At 50.9% G+C, this 18625-nt stretch overlaps 1 protein-coding gene and 1 non-coding gene across 26 annotated transcripts in view; one reads left to right on the top strand and one right to left on the bottom strand.

The window, feature by feature from the left end:
• The window catches only part of Mroh1 (maestro heat-like repeat family member 1), a 70194-nt gene that overhangs the window by 19940 nt on the left and 31629 nt on the right, over positions 1 to 18625 (bottom strand). For 16 of the 25 annotated variants that reach the window (XR_015623672.1, XR_015623670.1, XR_015623665.1 and 13 more), the window contains 15 exon segments: positions 18387 to 18465; positions 17041 to 17154; positions 11676 to 11749; positions 9701 to 9820; positions 6018 to 6125; positions 5599 to 5743; positions 5315 to 5355; positions 4866 to 5007; positions 4516 to 4568; positions 3974 to 4081; positions 3324 to 3443; positions 2957 to 3079; positions 1130 to 1276; positions 1027 to 1053; positions 6 to 128 (listed from right to left, as the gene is read on the bottom strand). Coding sequence is in view for 12 of the 25 variants with exons in the window: in NM_001432123.1 (NP_001419052.1) it covers positions 6 to 128; positions 1027 to 1053; positions 1130 to 1276; positions 2957 to 3079; positions 3324 to 3443; positions 3974 to 4081; positions 4516 to 4568; positions 4866 to 5007; positions 5315 to 5355; positions 5599 to 5743; positions 6018 to 6125; positions 9701 to 9820; positions 11676 to 11749; positions 17041 to 17154; positions 18387 to 18465 (1524 nt within the window). In the remaining 13 variants the exon portion in view is untranslated. 25 annotated transcript variants of the gene reach the window in all.
• Positions 14195 to 14301, top strand: LOC120093924 (U6 spliceosomal RNA). The gene has a single exon (XR_015626294.1). It is a non-coding gene; the product is annotated as a U6 spliceosomal RNA (small nuclear RNA).

Raw genomic sequence — 18625 nt, 5'->3', positions numbered from 1 at the left:
CTCACCATCATCTGTGCCACCAGTTCTGCTTTCCGTGAGAAGTGGAAGGAGCTGGCTTGTGCACCACTGCACATGGCCTGGCTGACCATGCACAGGCTCTGGACGAGGCAGAGCTTCAGAGCCGGGTCCTGAGGGAACAGCTGGCTGAAGCAGGTTTGCACACCCACCCCCAGAACTACTGTATGTAGAGTAGCCACAGAGCAGAGCCCAGCCTCGGAAGCTGTAGTACACGCCCAGTCTTGAATAGTCAGAGACCCTGTCCACAGGGACCAAAAAGCCCTACAGCAGCCTCCTGACCAAGGAGGGATCTAGGGCCTGGGGAAGTTCCAGGGCCTTGGCCCACAGGGGAACTGCTGTGTGGTATGACAACTTCATAGGAGACACGAGAGAGGCCATTCTGAGAAACAGAGGGCCAACCCTCTACTCCTATGGGTGGGGAAACAAGAAACTAAAAGAACCTCACCAATCCAGCCCACCCCCTCACCCTGTGAGACTCCCCCTGCCTCAGGGAGAAACAATTACCCCTCACAAAGGCCTGTCAGGTTGGTACCAAGGGCATCACACAGGAAGTATGTTAATGAGACCAAGGGAACCTATGGCCCTTTTCAAGGGATCTGGGCTTAACTAGCCCTCCCCTAGGTGATCTCTGGGGCCCAGAGAAAGGCAGTCCCAAAAGCATTGAGAACAGAGCCAAAGGAGTCCAGAGCTGTCGCTGGGCTGTGGGGGACACAGCTGTAAGTGGCCAATCAGCTGGCTCTAAGGATGTAGCCCAGGACCCATTACTCAGGCAGAGAAGCCTTGCTCTGCCCTCAGCAGGAGCTTAGTTAGCTGCTACAGCTCCCTCAAGTGCTGCTCCAAAGGGAAGTGGGCGGAGTCTCAGTGCTCCTCAGTTACTCCAGGACACTCCCCCAGGACCATCACGGCCAGGAAGCCCAGCCAGCTCTAGGTTTGGCTCTGCCCCAAAGCCCAGCCCAGAGGAGAGAGAGAGAAATAGCACAGTTCACACAGAGATGGCGTACACTATACCTTGGTCTCTACCTTTATCCCCAGAACCTAAAGAGCAGAGAGTGACATAAATTAAGACTCTGGCGTTGTGTGATGGGCCCACATGGACAGCTGCAACGCCCACCTTGGTGTTGAAGCACTGAAATATGCTGCGGAGGATGTCAGACTCTACTTTGGCCAGCATCAGTTCACGAGGGGCCTGTGCAGCCACGTGCCCATAGCACAGGATCAGAGAGCTCTTCAACTTTTCCACTTCATGCTCGCTTCGATCCTGTGAGGCAGGGGAATCAGCAGGGCACCAGTTACTCAATGCTACTCTCCCAGGGAGCCTTGCCTTACAGAGCTTCCTGTACTCTAAGACTCCTGGAAAAGCCGGAGCCAGCCAGGAACTCCAGACGTAGCATCCAGGGATGGCACAAGGGCAGCTCAGGCGCCCACACATGCCACTGGGAACCATTTGTTTGCAAGAAAGGGCTGAGGAGCAATGGAAAGAAAGCTGGAGGCCTAATGACCTGATACCAACATCAGAAAAGGCGGCGTGGGAGGTGGGTGGGTGGATGGGTGGGTGGGTGGTATACACATCAAGTTCTACACTAGCCAAGGTTATATAGTGAGGCCTTGTCTCAAGATAGAGGGGGGATTGGGGTTGGGGATTTAGCTCAGTGGTAGAGCGCTTGCCTAGCAAGGGCAAGGCCCTGGGTTTGGTCCCCAGCTCCAAAAAAAAAGAAAAAAGAAAAAAAAAAGATAGAGGGGGGACTGGAGAAATGGCTCAGTGGTAAGAGCACTGTTCTTACAGAGAACCCTGGGTTCAATTCCCAGCATCTACATGGTGGCTCACAGCCATTCATAATTCCAGTTCCAGGGGATCCAATACCTTCTGACCTCAGTGGGTACCAGGTATGTACATGGTGCATAGACATACATGCAGGCAAAACCCTGGTACACATGAAACCCCAGGGGAATACATAAATCTGAAAGATAGAGGAAGACAAAGAAGAGGTATGCAGGTCCTTGCACACCTGGGCCAACCCTCAGGTTCCTTGAGCAAAGCACAACGGTAAGTGTCAGGCATGATGGGAGAGTCTTACAGTCCAAGCACTTAGGGCAAAGGACAGACAGCTTGGCCATGAGGGAGGGTACAGCTTTGAGTCCCCAGCTATTGTGGTTCAGGTAGGAAGTGTCCCTAAAGTTAACATGTCCCCAGAGTGGCAGTGTTCCAAGATGGAAACCTTTGAGAGGTGATTGGTTCATCAATGGACTAACCCAATGGCCCTCAGCCTGGGGGACAAACAACCCCCCAGACATTTACATGATGATTCATCACAGTGGCAAAATTAGTTATGAAGTAGCAATGAAAATAACTTTAGGGGTCACCACAACATGAGGAACTGTATTAAAGGGTCACAGCATCAGGAAGGTTGAGAAGCTCTGAATTAACCTCTGACAGATTCAAAACCATAGGTTTGGAGGTGAGTGGGTTTCTTGGCTCCTGGGGGATGAGCAGCTCTCTTCGCCTGCCCTTCCACCATTCCTGGCCTGCACAGGCCAAATGCCGAGGGACCACAACCTCTGCACCTAGGAGACAGAGACGTCTTCCTCCTCAAAGCTGATCTCCTCAAGCGTTTCACCAGAGCAGCAGAAAACTGATCACCTCAGACCCACTTAGAGCTCCTCTCATAACCCACAGCTAGAGGCAGCCGCTCCGACCAGCTATGGCTTCTGTGGGAGGAGAGCCCAGGCCCAGAGGAGGGAATGGAGGATACAAACAGCTGCAAAGCATGGTGCTTTCTTGGTTGACTCTAAGACTGAGGGAACCCAGCCCTAGCCTTCATCTTGAGAGAGAGCAGCCGTCAGAGGTCAGGAACCCACCCTACTGCAGACATGAAAAGTGAGGCAGCCAGATACAGTTACCTACTCACGTGGACGCCGTTCTGGGTAATGACCGTCTTACCTTAAAAATGCTAAAGATGCTGGTGGACTTCCTAAACACGTCTGACCTCACAAAGTCCTCCAGCTGTGCTAGCGTGTCCTCAAGGTGGGTAATGGCACAGATCCCAAAGCAACAGGCAAGGCCCTGGGGAGGTGCAGGGGTGCTCACTCTGGGCACAGTGGCCCAGCTGCCCGCCTGCTGTGTGTGTGGGGGAGCATGCATACACAGTACATGAAGTGCCACACACACACAAACGTAAAGGCACACTGAATACATGAGAACATACGTACATGCAAACACGGACCTCTATGCTCACAGTACGGGTGGCTGGCTGCCCGAGAGAAGCAGAGGAGCACTGCCTCAGCCCGGGGCATTAGGGACTGCCTACCTCCTGCTCTGTCTCTTCTTGGTATCTGGCTGTCTCCAACAGCTCTCGGAGGTGTTTTCTCACCACCTCCTTACTTGAAGCAGCACCCAGTGTGGTTCCTATGCATTTGTACAGGAAATTCTGGAACAAAGGTAGAGAACACAGACACCTGCACTTTGGTGCGTACTGCTAATAGGGAGCTGTATTCTTTTTTTTTTCTTTTTTTCTGAGATACAGTTTCTCTGTAGCCCCAGCTGTCCTGGTATTAGCTCTGTACACCAGGTTTGTAGGTGGATTTGATCTCATAGATCCGCCTACCTCTCAAGTATTGGGGTTAAATGTGTGCACACTACACCCAGCCCCTGGAGAGCTAGCTGGATTCCCAGCAGGACACAGAAGGGTCCTCCATGAGGATGGAGGGGTGAGCCTCAGGCTATGTCTGAGGAAGAGTAGCAGGCAGAACCCCCCATCTCCCAGCTGTTAACTGCAGTGAAGAGGCTCCTAACCCTGCTTGCTTTTCCTGGCTTGGCCCAGGGTTGCCAGAGTCAGGAGACAAAGACAGACAGGAAAGATCAAAGACTCGAAACATGGGAGCTGAGAGCTGGGAGCTAGGGACTGGGGACCAGGGACTGTGCAGAGATCTCTGACCCCAGCTAGCTTGTCTTGGGCACCTTCTCCTGAGGAGTCCCGCTGTAAGAGGGCAGTTGCTTGCACATCTCCTGGCTCAGCTGGCAGATCCATACGTTGTCAGATACCATGATCAGGGTGTCTCGCAGGAACTGCGGGCGATAGTGAGGGCTGGCTGTGGGGCCTGAGGCACAGCCTTGTCACCTGATAACCTTAGGTGACACCTGTTGGTAAGTGATCTTGGAAGGTGGGTAGCTACAAGGCAATGCTGAAGCACAAATGGTGCTCAACTAGGCTGGGGACGGGGAAGGAGGGAGAGCACTTTCTGTGTTCAGGATGAGCAAAAGTCCCTCAAATTTGGTGCTGGGGGATAGAGGGTAGACTCTCCTGTCATAGAAATCTGAGACCAGCCACCCTCCCACTGCTGAGGCCAATTCCTCGTCATACCACCGGGTGAGGTTGGGTAACGACACTGGGAAGGCACAATACAGCAGTCCCACATTTGCTGACCCAGCCCTCTATGCCCAGGCCCACGATGTCCCAGAAAGGCACAGACAGGCCCTTGGCCTTCTGTCCTATCTCTCACCACTAGAAGCTTTTCTTCCCACTCCTTCAGTGACAGCGTTTCCTCGGTGTGCTCTGAAATGACCAGTAAGCCCATTGGCTAGGTCCTGCCACACAGGCTCATTCCTGCATGCATCTGTGACCCTCCACGAACAGCACCACCTCCTTGTCTTTGGAATCCCCAGGGGGGAATGCAGAAACCAATCACACCACAGTCTGCACCCCTTCCCTCATGTCCCCAGTAACATCTCTTGAGCCACTCGGGCTCTTCCTTAGATTACAGCTGAGAGTATTTCTGCCAACCCTGATGACACACTGGGCACAAGTGGGGTCAGGGGTGGCTAACGGGCTTCTCAGCCTCACTGGCCTCACCGTCCAGGTACTCTAGCAGCACAGGCATGGTTGTCTCCCACCGCTGGCCCAGTAAAGGGTGGATATTCTGATGCATAACCTTCAGGAGGCGCAAGGAGGCTGCCCCACGCCCATCTCCCAGGTAGGGGTTAGAAGACACAACCTGAAGGAGGGGAAGGAAGGGGGTTGCCTAAGCACGGAGCCACCTGCACCTCCGGGTCCCAGTGCCCAACTTGGGCACCAGCTTCCCAGAAGTGAAGGGAAGACAGAAAACACAGCGGGGGTGGGGGGGAATGTCAATGAGATGGTGGCAAGGGTCCTAGCCTGGTACAGAGCTGACAGGGACTCTGGGGCGGAGAGTCTGCTCTTCTATCAGAGTAAGCACGGTCAAGCTGACACCTACGAGAATATCCCATGAAGGACGGCGTCACCCGCATGTGAGCAGGGACATAGTGACAGACTTTGCTTACCAGCAGTCTTGTGGTCAGAGCGAAGGGAGACGGGAGGTTTGCTGGACAAGAAACATGGAAACAGTTACAAGGCAGGGAAAGGATAAAGGATGGGGATCACATGCACAAGCAGCAGCTGGGGAGGGAGAACAGGCAAAAGCAGAAGCGGGGGTGGGGTTAGGGTGGGGGTGGGGGATCAGCAGTAGGGGTGGTGCGGGACAAGGGCAGAGAGCTGAGTGAGGATAAGGCATAAGGTCACAGCGTCGGTGGGGTCAGCCAGGGGCACGGTGGTTAGGCCTCCACACCATTTGCGTTGTACTGGATGAGGAAATCATCTGCCCCTGCCTCCTGCCTCTTCAGGGCTAAATGCACAAGGCTCCTGCAGAGTGGGGTGAGGGCCCCAGTGAAGCGCACCGGGGTGAGGAACTCGAGGAGGTAGGGCCAGAGAACCTGAAGGACAGAGGGCCACGGTCTGTGGACTGTAGGCAGGTGGGCACGGCCTCCAGGAGACAGAACTTGATCTCTACAGCTACACAGGAGCAGGGTAGCTTTAGAGGGGCCCATGCTAAGACAGTCGGCCATTGCTGAGAGATCCTGAGCATTGCCCACCCCCTGTCCTCTGGAGGCCACACTCTCCACTCTAGGTCAGGGACAGGGAGGGCAGGATATCTCAGAAAGGGAAAGCTCAGACAGCCCGTCTCAGGTCAAAGACATGCACACTCACGCTGTTCATCCTGTCCACGGTGGTGCTGACTAGGTAGAGGGTGCGGATACTGACTGCCCGCACACTATCTGCTGCCAGATCCTCCCCATCGGGGCCGGGCTTCTGAGGCTGGGGAAGAGGCAAGGGAGAGCATAGATGGACAACTGTCCACACCAAGATCAGCACGAGACGGGAGAGCACAGACAGACGACTGTCCACACCAGGGTCAGCACGAGACGGGAGAGCATAGACGGACGACTGTCCACACCAGGGTCAGCATGAGACGGGAGAGCATAGATGGACGACTGCTCACACCACAGTCAGCATGAGACAGGAGAGCATAGATGGACAACTTCACACCAGGGTCAGCATGAGACAGGAGAGCATAGATGGACAACTTCACACCAGGGTCAGCATGAGGCGGGGAGAGCATAGATGGACAACTGTCCACACCAAGATCAGCACGAGACAGGAGAGCACAGACAGACGACTGTCCACACTAGGGTTGGCATGAGACGGGAGAGCATAGATGGACGACTTCACACCAGGGTCAGCATGAGGCGGGGAAGGCTGGCAGACTCACCAACCCTGCCCCTGAGAGCATGTCTGTCGGCTCCCACAGGCAAGCACACCAAAATCACTCAAAAAAAGCTGGTGGGATGGCTCGGTAAGTGCTTTCTGTGTGAGACTGGCAAGTTGGGTTTGATTTCCCAATCCAATGGCCCAAGGAGAGACCTAAAAGTTGTCCTCTAAGCTCTAATGTAGTCCATGGCATGTGTATGCCTGTGTGCACGCACACACACACACACACACACACACACACACACACACACACACACACACACACCTCTCTTCCCCTCCCTCCCTCTGTCCGTCTCCGCCTCTGCTCTTGTCTGCTATAAGTAAGCTACTGACTCCAAAGAGCCTTGATTTGCTGTCAAGCCTGGTAACCTGGGCTAGAGCCCCAGAATTTACATGGTGGAAGGAGAGAACCAGCTCCCACAAATTGTCCTCTGACCTCCAAAAGGTTTCTCCATCCACACATACTTGTGCATAAATTAAGTAAGTATTTTTAATTCGAGGGGAGGAGGTAGAATATAGACTTTTTTTTTCTCTTTTTTCTTTTTTTTCCGGAGCTGGGGACCGAACCCAGGGCCTTGCGCTCGCTAGTCAAGCGCTCTACCGCTGAGCTAAACCCCCAACCCCTAATATAGACTTTTAAAAAATTCTTCTCTCAGGCTGGAGAGATGACTCAGTGGTTAAGAGCTCAGACTATTCTTCCAGAGGACCTGAGTTCAAATTCCAGCAACCACATGGTGGCTCACAACCGTCTGTAATGAGATCTGATGCCCCCTTCTGGTGTGTCTGAAGACAGCTACAGTGTACTCATATTCATAAAATAAATAAATACATCTTTAAAAAATTCTTCTCATATATTCCACTCAGAATGCAGCTTCTCCTCCCTTCCCAGTCCCCATCCCACTCCCCATCCGCTGCTCCTCCGTTCCTCTTCAGACAAGGCAGGCCTCCCATGGATTATCAACCAAATCTGGCATTTCAACAACAACAGATTTACAGCACCTACTAGGGGAGTCTATCCAACTTTTCCAATATTAAAAAAAAAAAAAAACTTCAAATAGCAAATTATTGGGACTAAAGACTGAAACAGAGGATATGGCCTTCTTCAGCTCTTGTCTAATAACTACAAGCTCCTGTGAAGATCAGAGGTCAAAGGAGGCACCTGACAGGCAAAGGTGTGAGAGCACTTTCTGGAACCCGCATGATTGGAGAAGGAAAACATCTCCCATAGGCTGTCCCAACTTCCACAAGTACACTAGTATGTGCGCCTACACACATCTATACACACACACAAATAAATAAGATGTCAAGAAGATTAGAGGCTAGAGAGACAGCTCAGTGGTTAAGAACGTATGCTGCTCTTGCAGAAGATCTACGACTGGTTCCCACAACCAATGCTGAGCAATTCACAAGCACACCAACTCTAACTAACACTCATTCTCTTACACACACACACACACACACACACACACACACACACACACACACACACACACACATACAGTCTCTGTCTCTCTCTCTCTCACCACCTTTTTATTTTTTGGTTCTTTTTTTTTTTCCGGAGCTGGGGACCGAACCCAGGGCCTTGCGCTTCCTAGGTAAGGGCTCTAACCACTGAGCTAAATCCCCAGCCCCCACCCCCTTTTTTTTTTAAAAAAGGAATTGACCTGGGGCCAGGCTTCCACCAAAGGTGGGCTGTTACCCATGACCTCCAGACAATGTCATGACCTTTAAGACAAATGCAGGATGGGCCTTCAAGATGGCTCAGTGAGTTGACCATCAAGCCTGATACCCTGAGTTCTATCCCAGAGACCCACATGGTGGAGACAATCAACTCCCGTATGTTGTCCTCTGGGCTTCATATATGTGCTGTGACATGTGTGAGCACACACACACACACACACACACACACACACACACACACACACACACCAGTAAATGTGATCCTATAAGAAAGAGAAGGTAGATCAGAGAGGAGTTAGAAGGGTAGGAGGTAAATATGAGCAATGCACCTTATATGAACTTCTCAAAGAATAAAGCATGGTTCAAAAGATGGGACAGCAAACCAGAACACTGCTCTTACAGAGGACCTGGTTTGATTCCTAGCACCCACATGGTGGCTCACAACCATCTTTATCTCCAGTTCCAGGAATTCACTCCTCTTTCTGGTCTATGTAGGCACCAAGCATACATGTGATGTGTATACATACATGCAGGCAAGTATTCATACATATAAAAAAGAAATCTAATTTTCAATGATACACACAGAAGTCCTGTCTGAGGCACTGCATATGGCTCACTGACAGAAGCACAAGAAGACCACTCGTGGTGGTTTGAGGGAGAAAGGTTACCAGTAGGCTTGGATATTTGAACACTTGGTCCCCAGTTAGTAGTGTTGTCTGGGGGAAGTTGTGGGATCTTTAGGAGACGGAGCCTGGCAGGAGGAAGGACGTCACTGGGGCAGGCTTTGAGTGGGCTTGCCCACTTTCTGTTGTCTCTGCTGCGTACGTGCATTTGAAGATGTGAACACTCAGACTTCTGTTCCTGCCATGCCAGCTACTTGCTGCTATGTCTCCATCATGAGGGACTCTCATCCCTCTGGAACCAGACGCCTGAACAAACACTTCCTTCTATAAGTTGCCTTGGTCATGGTTACCATGGTTGCATGGTTGGATTCAGAGCTAACCTTAGGACAATCTTTGCTTTTCTCATTCCAAGAGAACTGGCACACTCACTACTCTGTTTGACCAGGCTGCCCACTCCACTGGCACTCATTTCTGTACTAATGAACCCAGTGCCCAGGGCAGACTAAGCAAGCCTGATGCCAGTTAGCTCCACTCACCCCTACTTACAGTCTACCTTGCTCTCCTTCAAAAGAAATCGGCGTTTGGTAACTTTAAACAGAAGAAAGTCAGTTTCTGTCTTCTGCCTCTGCTTGAGTTTGGTGTCTCACAAGATGCAGAGACCCTGACTCAGAAACCAAAGGGACCCTCAGCCCACACAACCCATACAACCACCTGCTGTCAGGCCAGATGCTCTTGGTAACCAGGGCTAACAGCACTCAAGAGAAACGCAGGCTGAAGAGCCTGACACCCAACAGACTGCAGAGACAGCTGGGTCCTTACCTCCTCGGCGGGCAGAGCACACTGCTGCACAATGTATTCAACCATCACCTCACCTCCAGGCTGCTCCAAGTAGCCATGGTGGGCCATGGCACTGATCACCTGCACCACGGCCCGTTTCACCTGCCCAGAACCACGAGAAGGTCAGGAAGGGCCACAGGAGCCACATCTGCTCCTGTGCTACATCTGCACCCACACCTGCACCCACAGCTGTATCAGCACCATACCCATGCCCACATACACCTACACCACACCTGTAACCACAGCAGCGCCTGCACCTGCACTCACACACATCAGTGTGTACACACACACACATCAGTGTGTACACCTACACCACACCTGTACCCACAGCAGCGCCTGCACCTGCACTCACACACATCAGTGTGTACACACACACACATCAGTGTGTACACCTACACCACACCTGTACCCACAGCAGTGCCTGCACCTGCACTCACACACATCGGTTTATACATCCACGCCCACAGCTGTACCCACAACTGCTGCAGGACCTAACACCTGGACGCTTGCTCAGCTCTCAGCTCTCAGCCCTTTGGTCACTAGTGACACGTGCAGCTCTACAAGGGAAGGCCTCAGAAGTCACCCATCTCACCAATCGCATCCTCTATGGGCTTTTCCCAAGAACCCTGACCTCCGGCTTTACCTCCCACCCACTATCTAGGTGCATAACAGAGCGGTCCCATCTGCACTGCTCATCTGGACCCAAGCTATAGGACTGGTCTCCATCAGGACTGGCTCCTTGGGTGACACCCATGTTTCCTAGGATACATTATGGACCTGGGTGTTAGACCGTCCCCCAGGCAATGTTTCCCAGACCTTTATCCATCGCCCAAGCATTCCTAGTCCTGAGGTTGCATGGCCAACCTGATAAGCCCAAATCAGCAACATTTACTCAGAGCCAGTGTGTCCTCCAGCGCACTGACCCTAACAGATCTGGCCTTTGACCCCAGCCTTAGCTTGCACAAGTCTCCCAGGAGCCTGAGAAGCTTCTGCTTCCTGGAATGTCACATCCAGCACAGCTGCCCCAGGGAAGCTCAAGGAAGCGTCCTGAGATTCTCTCCTGATATCCCCACACCCGGTCATCTAATGTGGCTATGGGAACGGGTGGGCCTGGGCTGGTGGCCATCTGCCCAGGCTGAGCATGCATGTGCTCACTCCGTACTTCTAACGTCTCATTGTTTGGACCCACAGTGAGGGAGTGTACAGGTCAGGAGGCTGGGATTTGCGTTTGTGTCAGCAGCTCCTGAAGAAGGAACAGTAGGACACAGGCGGTCCCTGGAAGCTGCCAAGCCAGCACAGATGTTGCCATGCTCTCAGGAGGGGTTCGGGTCCTGCTGCCTCTGAGTCAGCCGGGCCTGCTCACACAGTAGTGCTCAGAAGGCTAGGGAGGCCGACCTTGCCCAAACAGCAGTCTAACCTGTTTCCTGGGCTCCTGGAAGCCTTGGGATATCCTACTTGGAAAGAGTGTGCCATGATCTGGGACCAGGGTCATCTCCCTCAGTCAAAGGCTAGAACTCAGGTGGGGACCTACAGGCCACATGGTATCAACCCTGTCCCAAGGGCTCTTTCCCAGATGATTGCTGTTGAGATAAGGTCTAGTTAGTAGCCCAGGATAGCCAGGAATTCCTATCTCGGGCTCCCAAGTGCTCAGCTCCCCAGCAGACTTAAGCCATTCCTGAGATTAAAGTAGTGAGTGTACCTGCTGCCTGCGTTCTCTGAACCCTTCTCATGAACGCTGGGGCACTGGGCCTATGACAGGCACCAGCCCTCAGGTGGCTTAGGCTCGTTAATGGTTCACTAAGACAGTGTGAAAGGGTGGTCTCTCTCTGACTGCTGGCGCCTAGAGACTGCTAGGATAGGAACCGACAGTGCTCTGGCCCCTCTTCTGTTGGCTGCTCGTGACAAGCCAAACAGCCCGGTCTATCCCAACGATGCTCCAGGCTAACTCCACCTTTACCTTATCGTTGGTGTCCAGGAGAGGCAGCCTCATGGAAGAGAGGATAAAGGGCTTCTTAATCTCCATCTGAGCGGCTGCAAGAAACAACCAAGACTGCTCGGTCATCCTATCCACATCTACCTTCAAGTCCAGGCCTCAAAGGATCTGGCCTCACTTGGTCCTCATGTAGAAGGAGAAATGGGCACAAGCCCACTGCTCTGAAGGAGAAAAACAATTCCCCAAATAACATTATACCTAATTCAAAAGCTAAGAGAGATTTTGAATCCTCTGTAGGGTCCTTGTGCATGAAGAACTACTACGCTCTCTAATCCTGGGAGGCTGAAGCAGTGTTCTGGGTGGAAACCTTGCAAGGCTAGGGGAGGCACAGAGCAGTTCACTGCAGATTGAAGGGACCAGGGAAATGCCTTAAACAGGAGCCCCGGACGAAGAGAGCTGAGGCATCTGTCCTATCTTCTGCCCACTGCTGAGTGGTGCCTGACTCTGAGAGCGCCCAGATCTGTGAGAGTTTTTACTGCATGCTCAGCCCTCCCTACCAATTAAGCTCGCCTTACCACACGTAAAGAACATCCTCTGGCTCACTCAGGAGAGGCCATCATGAAGGCACAGTACCAGTAAGGGGTAGAGGAGGTGCTGTGTGGGGCCCAAACCAGCACCTCGGGGGCAGCCGCAGTGTAGAATACTGAGGCCACTAGGAACAGAATTCAAATTCTGCTCAGATTGTGTCTTCTCCAAATCCCATCCCTCTTTCCTATGAAGTATTACATCATGGTGGCGTACAGATTTTGGATACACAATCAAGGTTCATTTCTCAACCCATGGCCTAAGCAAACGATGAACAGGATGATGAATTTAAAGGGGATGGGAGGTGCTGGAGGGATGGCTCAGTGGTTATGGGGTGCTGGAGGGATGGCTCAGTGGATATGGGGTGCTGGAGGGATGGCTCAGTGGATATGGGGTGCTGGAGGGATGGCTCAGTGGATATGGGGTGCTGGAGGGATGGCTCAGTGGTTATGGGGTGCTGGAGGGATGGCTCAGTGGATATGGGGTGCTGGAGGGACGGCTCAGTGGATATGGGGTGCTGGAGGGATGGCTCAGTGGTTATGGGGTGCTGGAGGGATGGCTCAGTGGATATGGGGTGCTGGAGGGATGGCTCAGTGGTTAAGAGCAAATACTGTTCTTCCGGAGGAATGAGTTCATTTCCCAAACCCCACATCAGGTGGCTCCCAGCCAGCTCCAGGGAAGTCAGGCATCTCTGGTCTTTGTGGGCACTTACTCATGTGTACATCCCCACAGGCCGACATACACAGCTATAATTGAAAATAGATGAAAAAGAAAAAGATAAAAAGCTAAGGTGGGGGTGCAGCCAGTAGCTCAGTGAGTGGAGGTGCTTGCCATCAAGACTGGTAGGTGAGCTCCATGCCTGGGACCAACACGGTAGAAGGAGAGAGCCAGTTCTTGAAAGCTGTCCTCTGATGCCCCCGTGATGTGATGGGCACTCACATACCCATAATAAGGAAACTGAGTAATTAAAGGAATGTGACTTGAGCACAGCATTTTAAAAAGCTAACTGGTTGGTGGCTGAGGCAGTACAGAGAAAAGTGGCTCAGATTCTGGGGAAGTCGCGCCAGTGGTGCTGTGATTGAACTGGTTGTCAGTCACCAGTCTGCTTGAAGTCTGGGTGTTTCACACACGATCCAGACGAGCTGCTGCTGCTCTGCGGGCTCCTTCTTGCTGAAAACCAGCAACATAACCTTTTATGCCTAATGCGTGTGTATATGTGTGTGAGTGTGTGTGTGTGTGAGTGTGTGTATATGTGTATGTGTGTGTGAGTGTGTATGTGTGTGTGAGTGTGTGTGAGTGTGTGAGTGTGTGTGAGTGTGTATATGTGTATGTGTGTGAGTGTGTATGTGTGTATGTGTGTGTGTGTGAGTGTGAGTATGTGAGTGTGTATATGTGAGTGTGTGTGAGTGTGTGTGTGAGTGTGTGAGTGTGTATATGTGTGTGAGTGTGTATGTGTGTGAGTGTGTGTGAGTGTGTGTGAGTGTGTGTGAGTGTGTGTGAGTGTGTATGTGTGTGTGAGTGAGTGTGTGTGTTAGTGTGTGTGTTAGTGTGTGTGAGTGTGTGAGTGTGTATATGTGTGTGTGTGAGTGTGTATGTGTGTATGTGTGTGTGAGTGTGTGAGTGTGTGTGTGTGAGTGTGTGTGTGAGTGTGAGTGTGTGTGTATGTCTGTGTGTGAGTGTGTGTGTGTATGTGTGTATGTGTGTGTGAGTGTGTGTGTATGTGTGTATGTGTGTGTGTGAGTGTGTGTGTATGTGTGTGTGTGTGTGTGTGTTTGTTTGTTTGTTTGTTAATATAGGGTTTCTCTGTGTATTCCCTGGCTGTCCTGGAACTCACTCTGTAGACCAGGCTAACCTTGAACTCCGAAGTCTGCCTGCCTCTGCCTCCCAGTGTTGGGATTAAAGGTGTGTGCCCCCACCAGACTTATCTCCTAACACTTAAGATTGAAAACAGCCACTAAGTGCTTGGCTCCGAAGCACAGACACTAACACTGGAATGATGCCCAGAACACTAGCCTGGCCCCTGTGCAATGAGAACACTTAAATTTGTGAGCCGTGCTGTATGTTTGTATGTCTGTACAGTGGATTTCACCTTTTGTGATAGATTTTACATGGTATTATAAATGGCTATCACTGGATGTGATACACACCTGTAACCCCAATGCTCCGGAGGAAGCGGGAGGATCGTGACACCAAGACAGCTGAGGAGGCTGACACAGGAAGCTAGTGTGTTCAAAACAACCTCTGCCCCCTCTGGAGCCCCCACAACAAAGCTGTTCAGAATCTTGGCAGAAATAACATAAAATACAGAAAAAGGAGAGGTCTGTAAAAGCTCAGACAACAGAGATTCTAAATCTGCCCCAAGGCAAATCGTGCAGTATTTAGAAGATGTTGAAGAATAGTCATGACCTTAAAACTGAGGTGGGGACTGGAGAGATGGCTCAGTGGTTAAGAGCACTGGCTTCCAGAGGTCCTGAGTTCAAATCCCAGCAACCTCATGGTGGCTCACAGCCATCTGTAATGAGATCTGATGCCCTCTTCTGGTGTGTCTGAAGATAGCTACAGTGTACTTATATATAATATAATGAATCTTAAAAAAAAAAAAAAAAAGCACTAGGGTTCGATTCCCAGTACCCACATGTCAGCTCACTACCATCTGTAATTCCAGTTCCAGAGTATCAGACACACTCTGATATAGGCATCAGATATGCAAGTGCCACGCAGACATACATGCACACAAAACACCCCCACACATAAAAGAATTAAAACCAAAAAAGCAAAATCTTCAAAGGCACAGTGGGTGGTTGCAAGCCTCCGATCCCAGCACTGGAGAGGCAGATCTCTATGAGCTCAAGGTCAGCCTGCTGTACTTAGTGAATTCCCTGTCTCAAAAACACAAAAGCAAAAACAAAAAACAAATTAAGCATCGCTAGCCTCTGGAATCTGGAGGTGTGACTCATAAGGCTAAGAAATTTAAAATTAACCCGTATCCCCTGTATCCTAGCTGAGACTCTCTGAGATTCCTAGGGTTTCGGGTTTCTCAGGGATCAGCGGATGACGGTCAGCTTTCTGTTCCTGAGTTACTGTCCTGTTCCTATCTTACAGGATGAAGTCCACAGACATGATGCAAACCTGAGTTGAGAGCGCTCCCTAGTGTTAAAAGGGACAACATAAGGCACAGAAAAAGTATGTCTGTGCTCCGTCCCTACCCGTCTCAGGATTTTACTGATTTGGGCAACCTTGGGGAAGATGGTTTGTTTTGTCAGTCTGGAACGTATAACAGCTAAATAGTGGCTTGCTGCAAAACAAGTTACTCTGGCCAGGATGCAAAGGACTGGCTTCATTAGGTATCTTGGAAAAACAGAATGTATTAGGGCAAATGCATACCTACAACCTGTAACTCTGCTCCCAGACACACAGCCCCTAAGCGTGCACAGGGAAAAGACAAACAGCAGCGGTCTTCATTAGAGTAGGAAACCGAAGAATCCACTTATCCCTTGCTAACAAATGAGTACCTTGGAGATTAACGCACTATGGATTTCACAGAAAAATAAGCCCAGATACAAGATGTTCCACACTGTGCAATTTCTCTTTCCTTATACAACGTGCACAACAGCAACACCTTCTTGTGCAGGAAGCTACCGTTCCTGACTGGCAATGGCCCCTGGGCACCATCATCTACAGAGAGATCTCAGACAGTCAGGACTATAAATTAATTAATTAATTAATTTTAAGGTATCCAGTCAAACATCACTTGTCCAGTCCTGAATGTTGTACACCTCAGTGAACTTCTCCACAGTTAGAATGGCCATACTGAAGCCATGTCAAAACCACCACCACCAACAAAACAACCAAACAAAAAAACAACCAAACAGAGTTGGGACTAGAAAAATAACTTACTTTTTATACACCCTTTCACAATTCACGTGTCCTTTCACCTGGATTCCAATCCATTGGTGAATTCTCAAATGTAAACACACATGTGCTGATGTATGTGTGTGTGTGCGCGCGCGCGCGCGCGCGCGCGAGTGCACATACACTCTAAAAAAATGCAACCGAGAGTCTACTTCTGGTGCCTTAAACCACTGCCAGGAAGAGCCCCAGGCAGTACCTTTCTGAACTCCATATCTAATGCTACCCAATGTGACCCCTGGTCGTCCTTTCCTGACCTCTGACAGAGCATGAATGGAATTCACCAAACCATAAACCCACGTGTACAACTATAATTACCTTTATGAAACTTATTGCTAATCAAACAAGTCTCCCTTAAAAGCAGGAAACTGGGGGCTGAAAGTGCTGCTCAAAGGTAGAACACTTGCCCAGCATGTGTGGAACCCCAAGTTTTAAATCTGCCATGTTTGGATGGGAATGGCCCAATAGGCTCATATATTTGCATGCTTAGCTCCCAGTTAGTGGAAAAGTTTGGGGATGATTAGGAGATGTGATTAGTTGAAAGAGGTGAGTCACTGGGGGCAGGCTTTGGGGCTTCTAAAGCCCAGGCCACTCCCAGTTATCAAATATCTACCCATGAGCACTTGCTCTTCATCGTCCCCCACCTCCGAATGAACCTCCTCTTCTGGTAAGTTACCTCGGTCGGGATGTCTTATCGCGGCATTGACTAAAACACAGTTCAACTGTGAAGACCACCAAAAACAAATATACCACTAAAAACAATCCCAACTGGGATGCTATGTTCATCCAAACGATGGACATCTCCCTGGTCCTATCGCACAGTAGCCATGCCACAGGTGGCCAGCGTCCACACGCATGGACAGGGGGCCAGCCTGCAGGCACAGGGGACACTCACCAGCCGAGTTGACGATGTGTCTCAGGATTTGCAGTGTACCCACGCGGAGCCTCTCGTTGTTGGTGTCCAGCCTGGGCAGTAAGAAGGCCAGCAGACGGTCGGGAGAGCAGCAGGCTGTGGGGCGACACAGGCATCGGATACTACTGTCTAACAGGTTCTGCTCCTTGCTCCACACCTGCACCCTGAGCCCGCCAGGACTGGGTCTGTTCACCTTGGTCATTCTGTTGCTGGAGCTTCCCAGGACAGGGAAGGCAAAACACTCTGGGGGATATGGGAGCCTAAACTCCCCGGTCATCAATCTCCCAAGTGTTCTCTTTGAGTGACTGTATAAAGTGAAGGGACAGACTAACACAGGGAACTCTAACAACAAAGAGCTGGCACCCCATGTGAGACACAGATTTGAGGTCACCAGGACCTGTGGGCTCATTCCAACTTAATTCATGATGAGCCACAAGGGACCCCTCAGAGACAGACCTCTAACCTGGACCTCTATCACTGCCAATGGGAAGTTTTTGGAAATTACCTTGGTGAGTTCTCTCACCTTTGTGAACCAGTGTCAAGGACAGTAAAATTGGCCTTCCTTCCCCCGATACTCTGGGCCAGCTGAACCAGTCTCCTGGCCTTCCCTCCCTCCAAGCCCTAGGTGGGTGCTGATGCCAAGTCACAAGCCTCTGCCTGACCTCAAGCTAGCAAGCAGGCTGAGACAGGATACAGGCACCAGGGACAGATCTGGTAGACCAGGCTCTGACTGATCTAGACCACTAGGCTCCAGAAGACACACTGAAAGATGCTGTAACTGGAGGGTCAGGTAGGGCCAGCCTGATGGACAGTCAGGCAGCCACGTGCAGGGATGCGAATCAGTAGGCTGTGGATGAGGAAGGGATGTGTGAAATGGGAGACAGAAGCCTCTAGTGGAGAGAAGCAGAACTATAACACACATTTCAATGAAGATCAGGTTCTTGCGGGCTGTAACCAAGACCAAGACTCTGCTAGAGGCCAGTGGTTACTGACCTTGGAGTTAACCCCTCCTCAGCCTGGGTCAAGAAGCCATTACCCTCCTCAAAGAGGTCAGCTGACCAGGCTTGATGCCCATGACTGTAATTCTGGCATTTGGGAGCCTGAGGCAGAAGGATCATGAACTCAAGGCCAGCTGAGCTAAAAGGACAGTGAGAGCCTCTTGGTTTTGTGTTGTTTTTAATAAATGATAATAGTTATCGTTATAGTTATTATTATTATTATCATTATTATTATTATTATTATTATTATTATTATTATTATTATTCTCGGCTCAGATACGTCCTCTGAGGCTTCCTTACACAGAAGACAGCACCAGAGCCTCCACTCACCCAGCACCGTGAAGCAGCGAAGCACCTCCTTCTGGCTGTTCATCACCAGGGGGCTGGAAGACTCCACAGGCACACAGATCTGCTCCGGGAGACAGGACAGTGGTTAGGTGACAGACTCGCTGTCATGTCAAGGTCCCGCTGTGCAGCAGGTGGGTGGCTCTACCTCACCTGGGGGCACTGGAAAGGTATTTTGTTGTTGCTGTTTTTGTTTTTTAAAAAAATTTTAGGGTTGGGGATTT

This window comes from Rattus norvegicus, chromosome 7, assembly GCF_021556685.1.
Source record: "Rattus norvegicus strain SHRSP/BbbUtx chromosome 7, alternate assembly SHRSP_T2T, whole genome shotgun sequence".
NCBI lineage: Eukaryota > Metazoa > Chordata > Mammalia > Rodentia > Muridae > Rattus > Rattus norvegicus.
The sequence above is the reverse complement of the archived record's forward strand: the minus strand, read 5'-3'. Positions and strand labels throughout refer to the sequence as shown.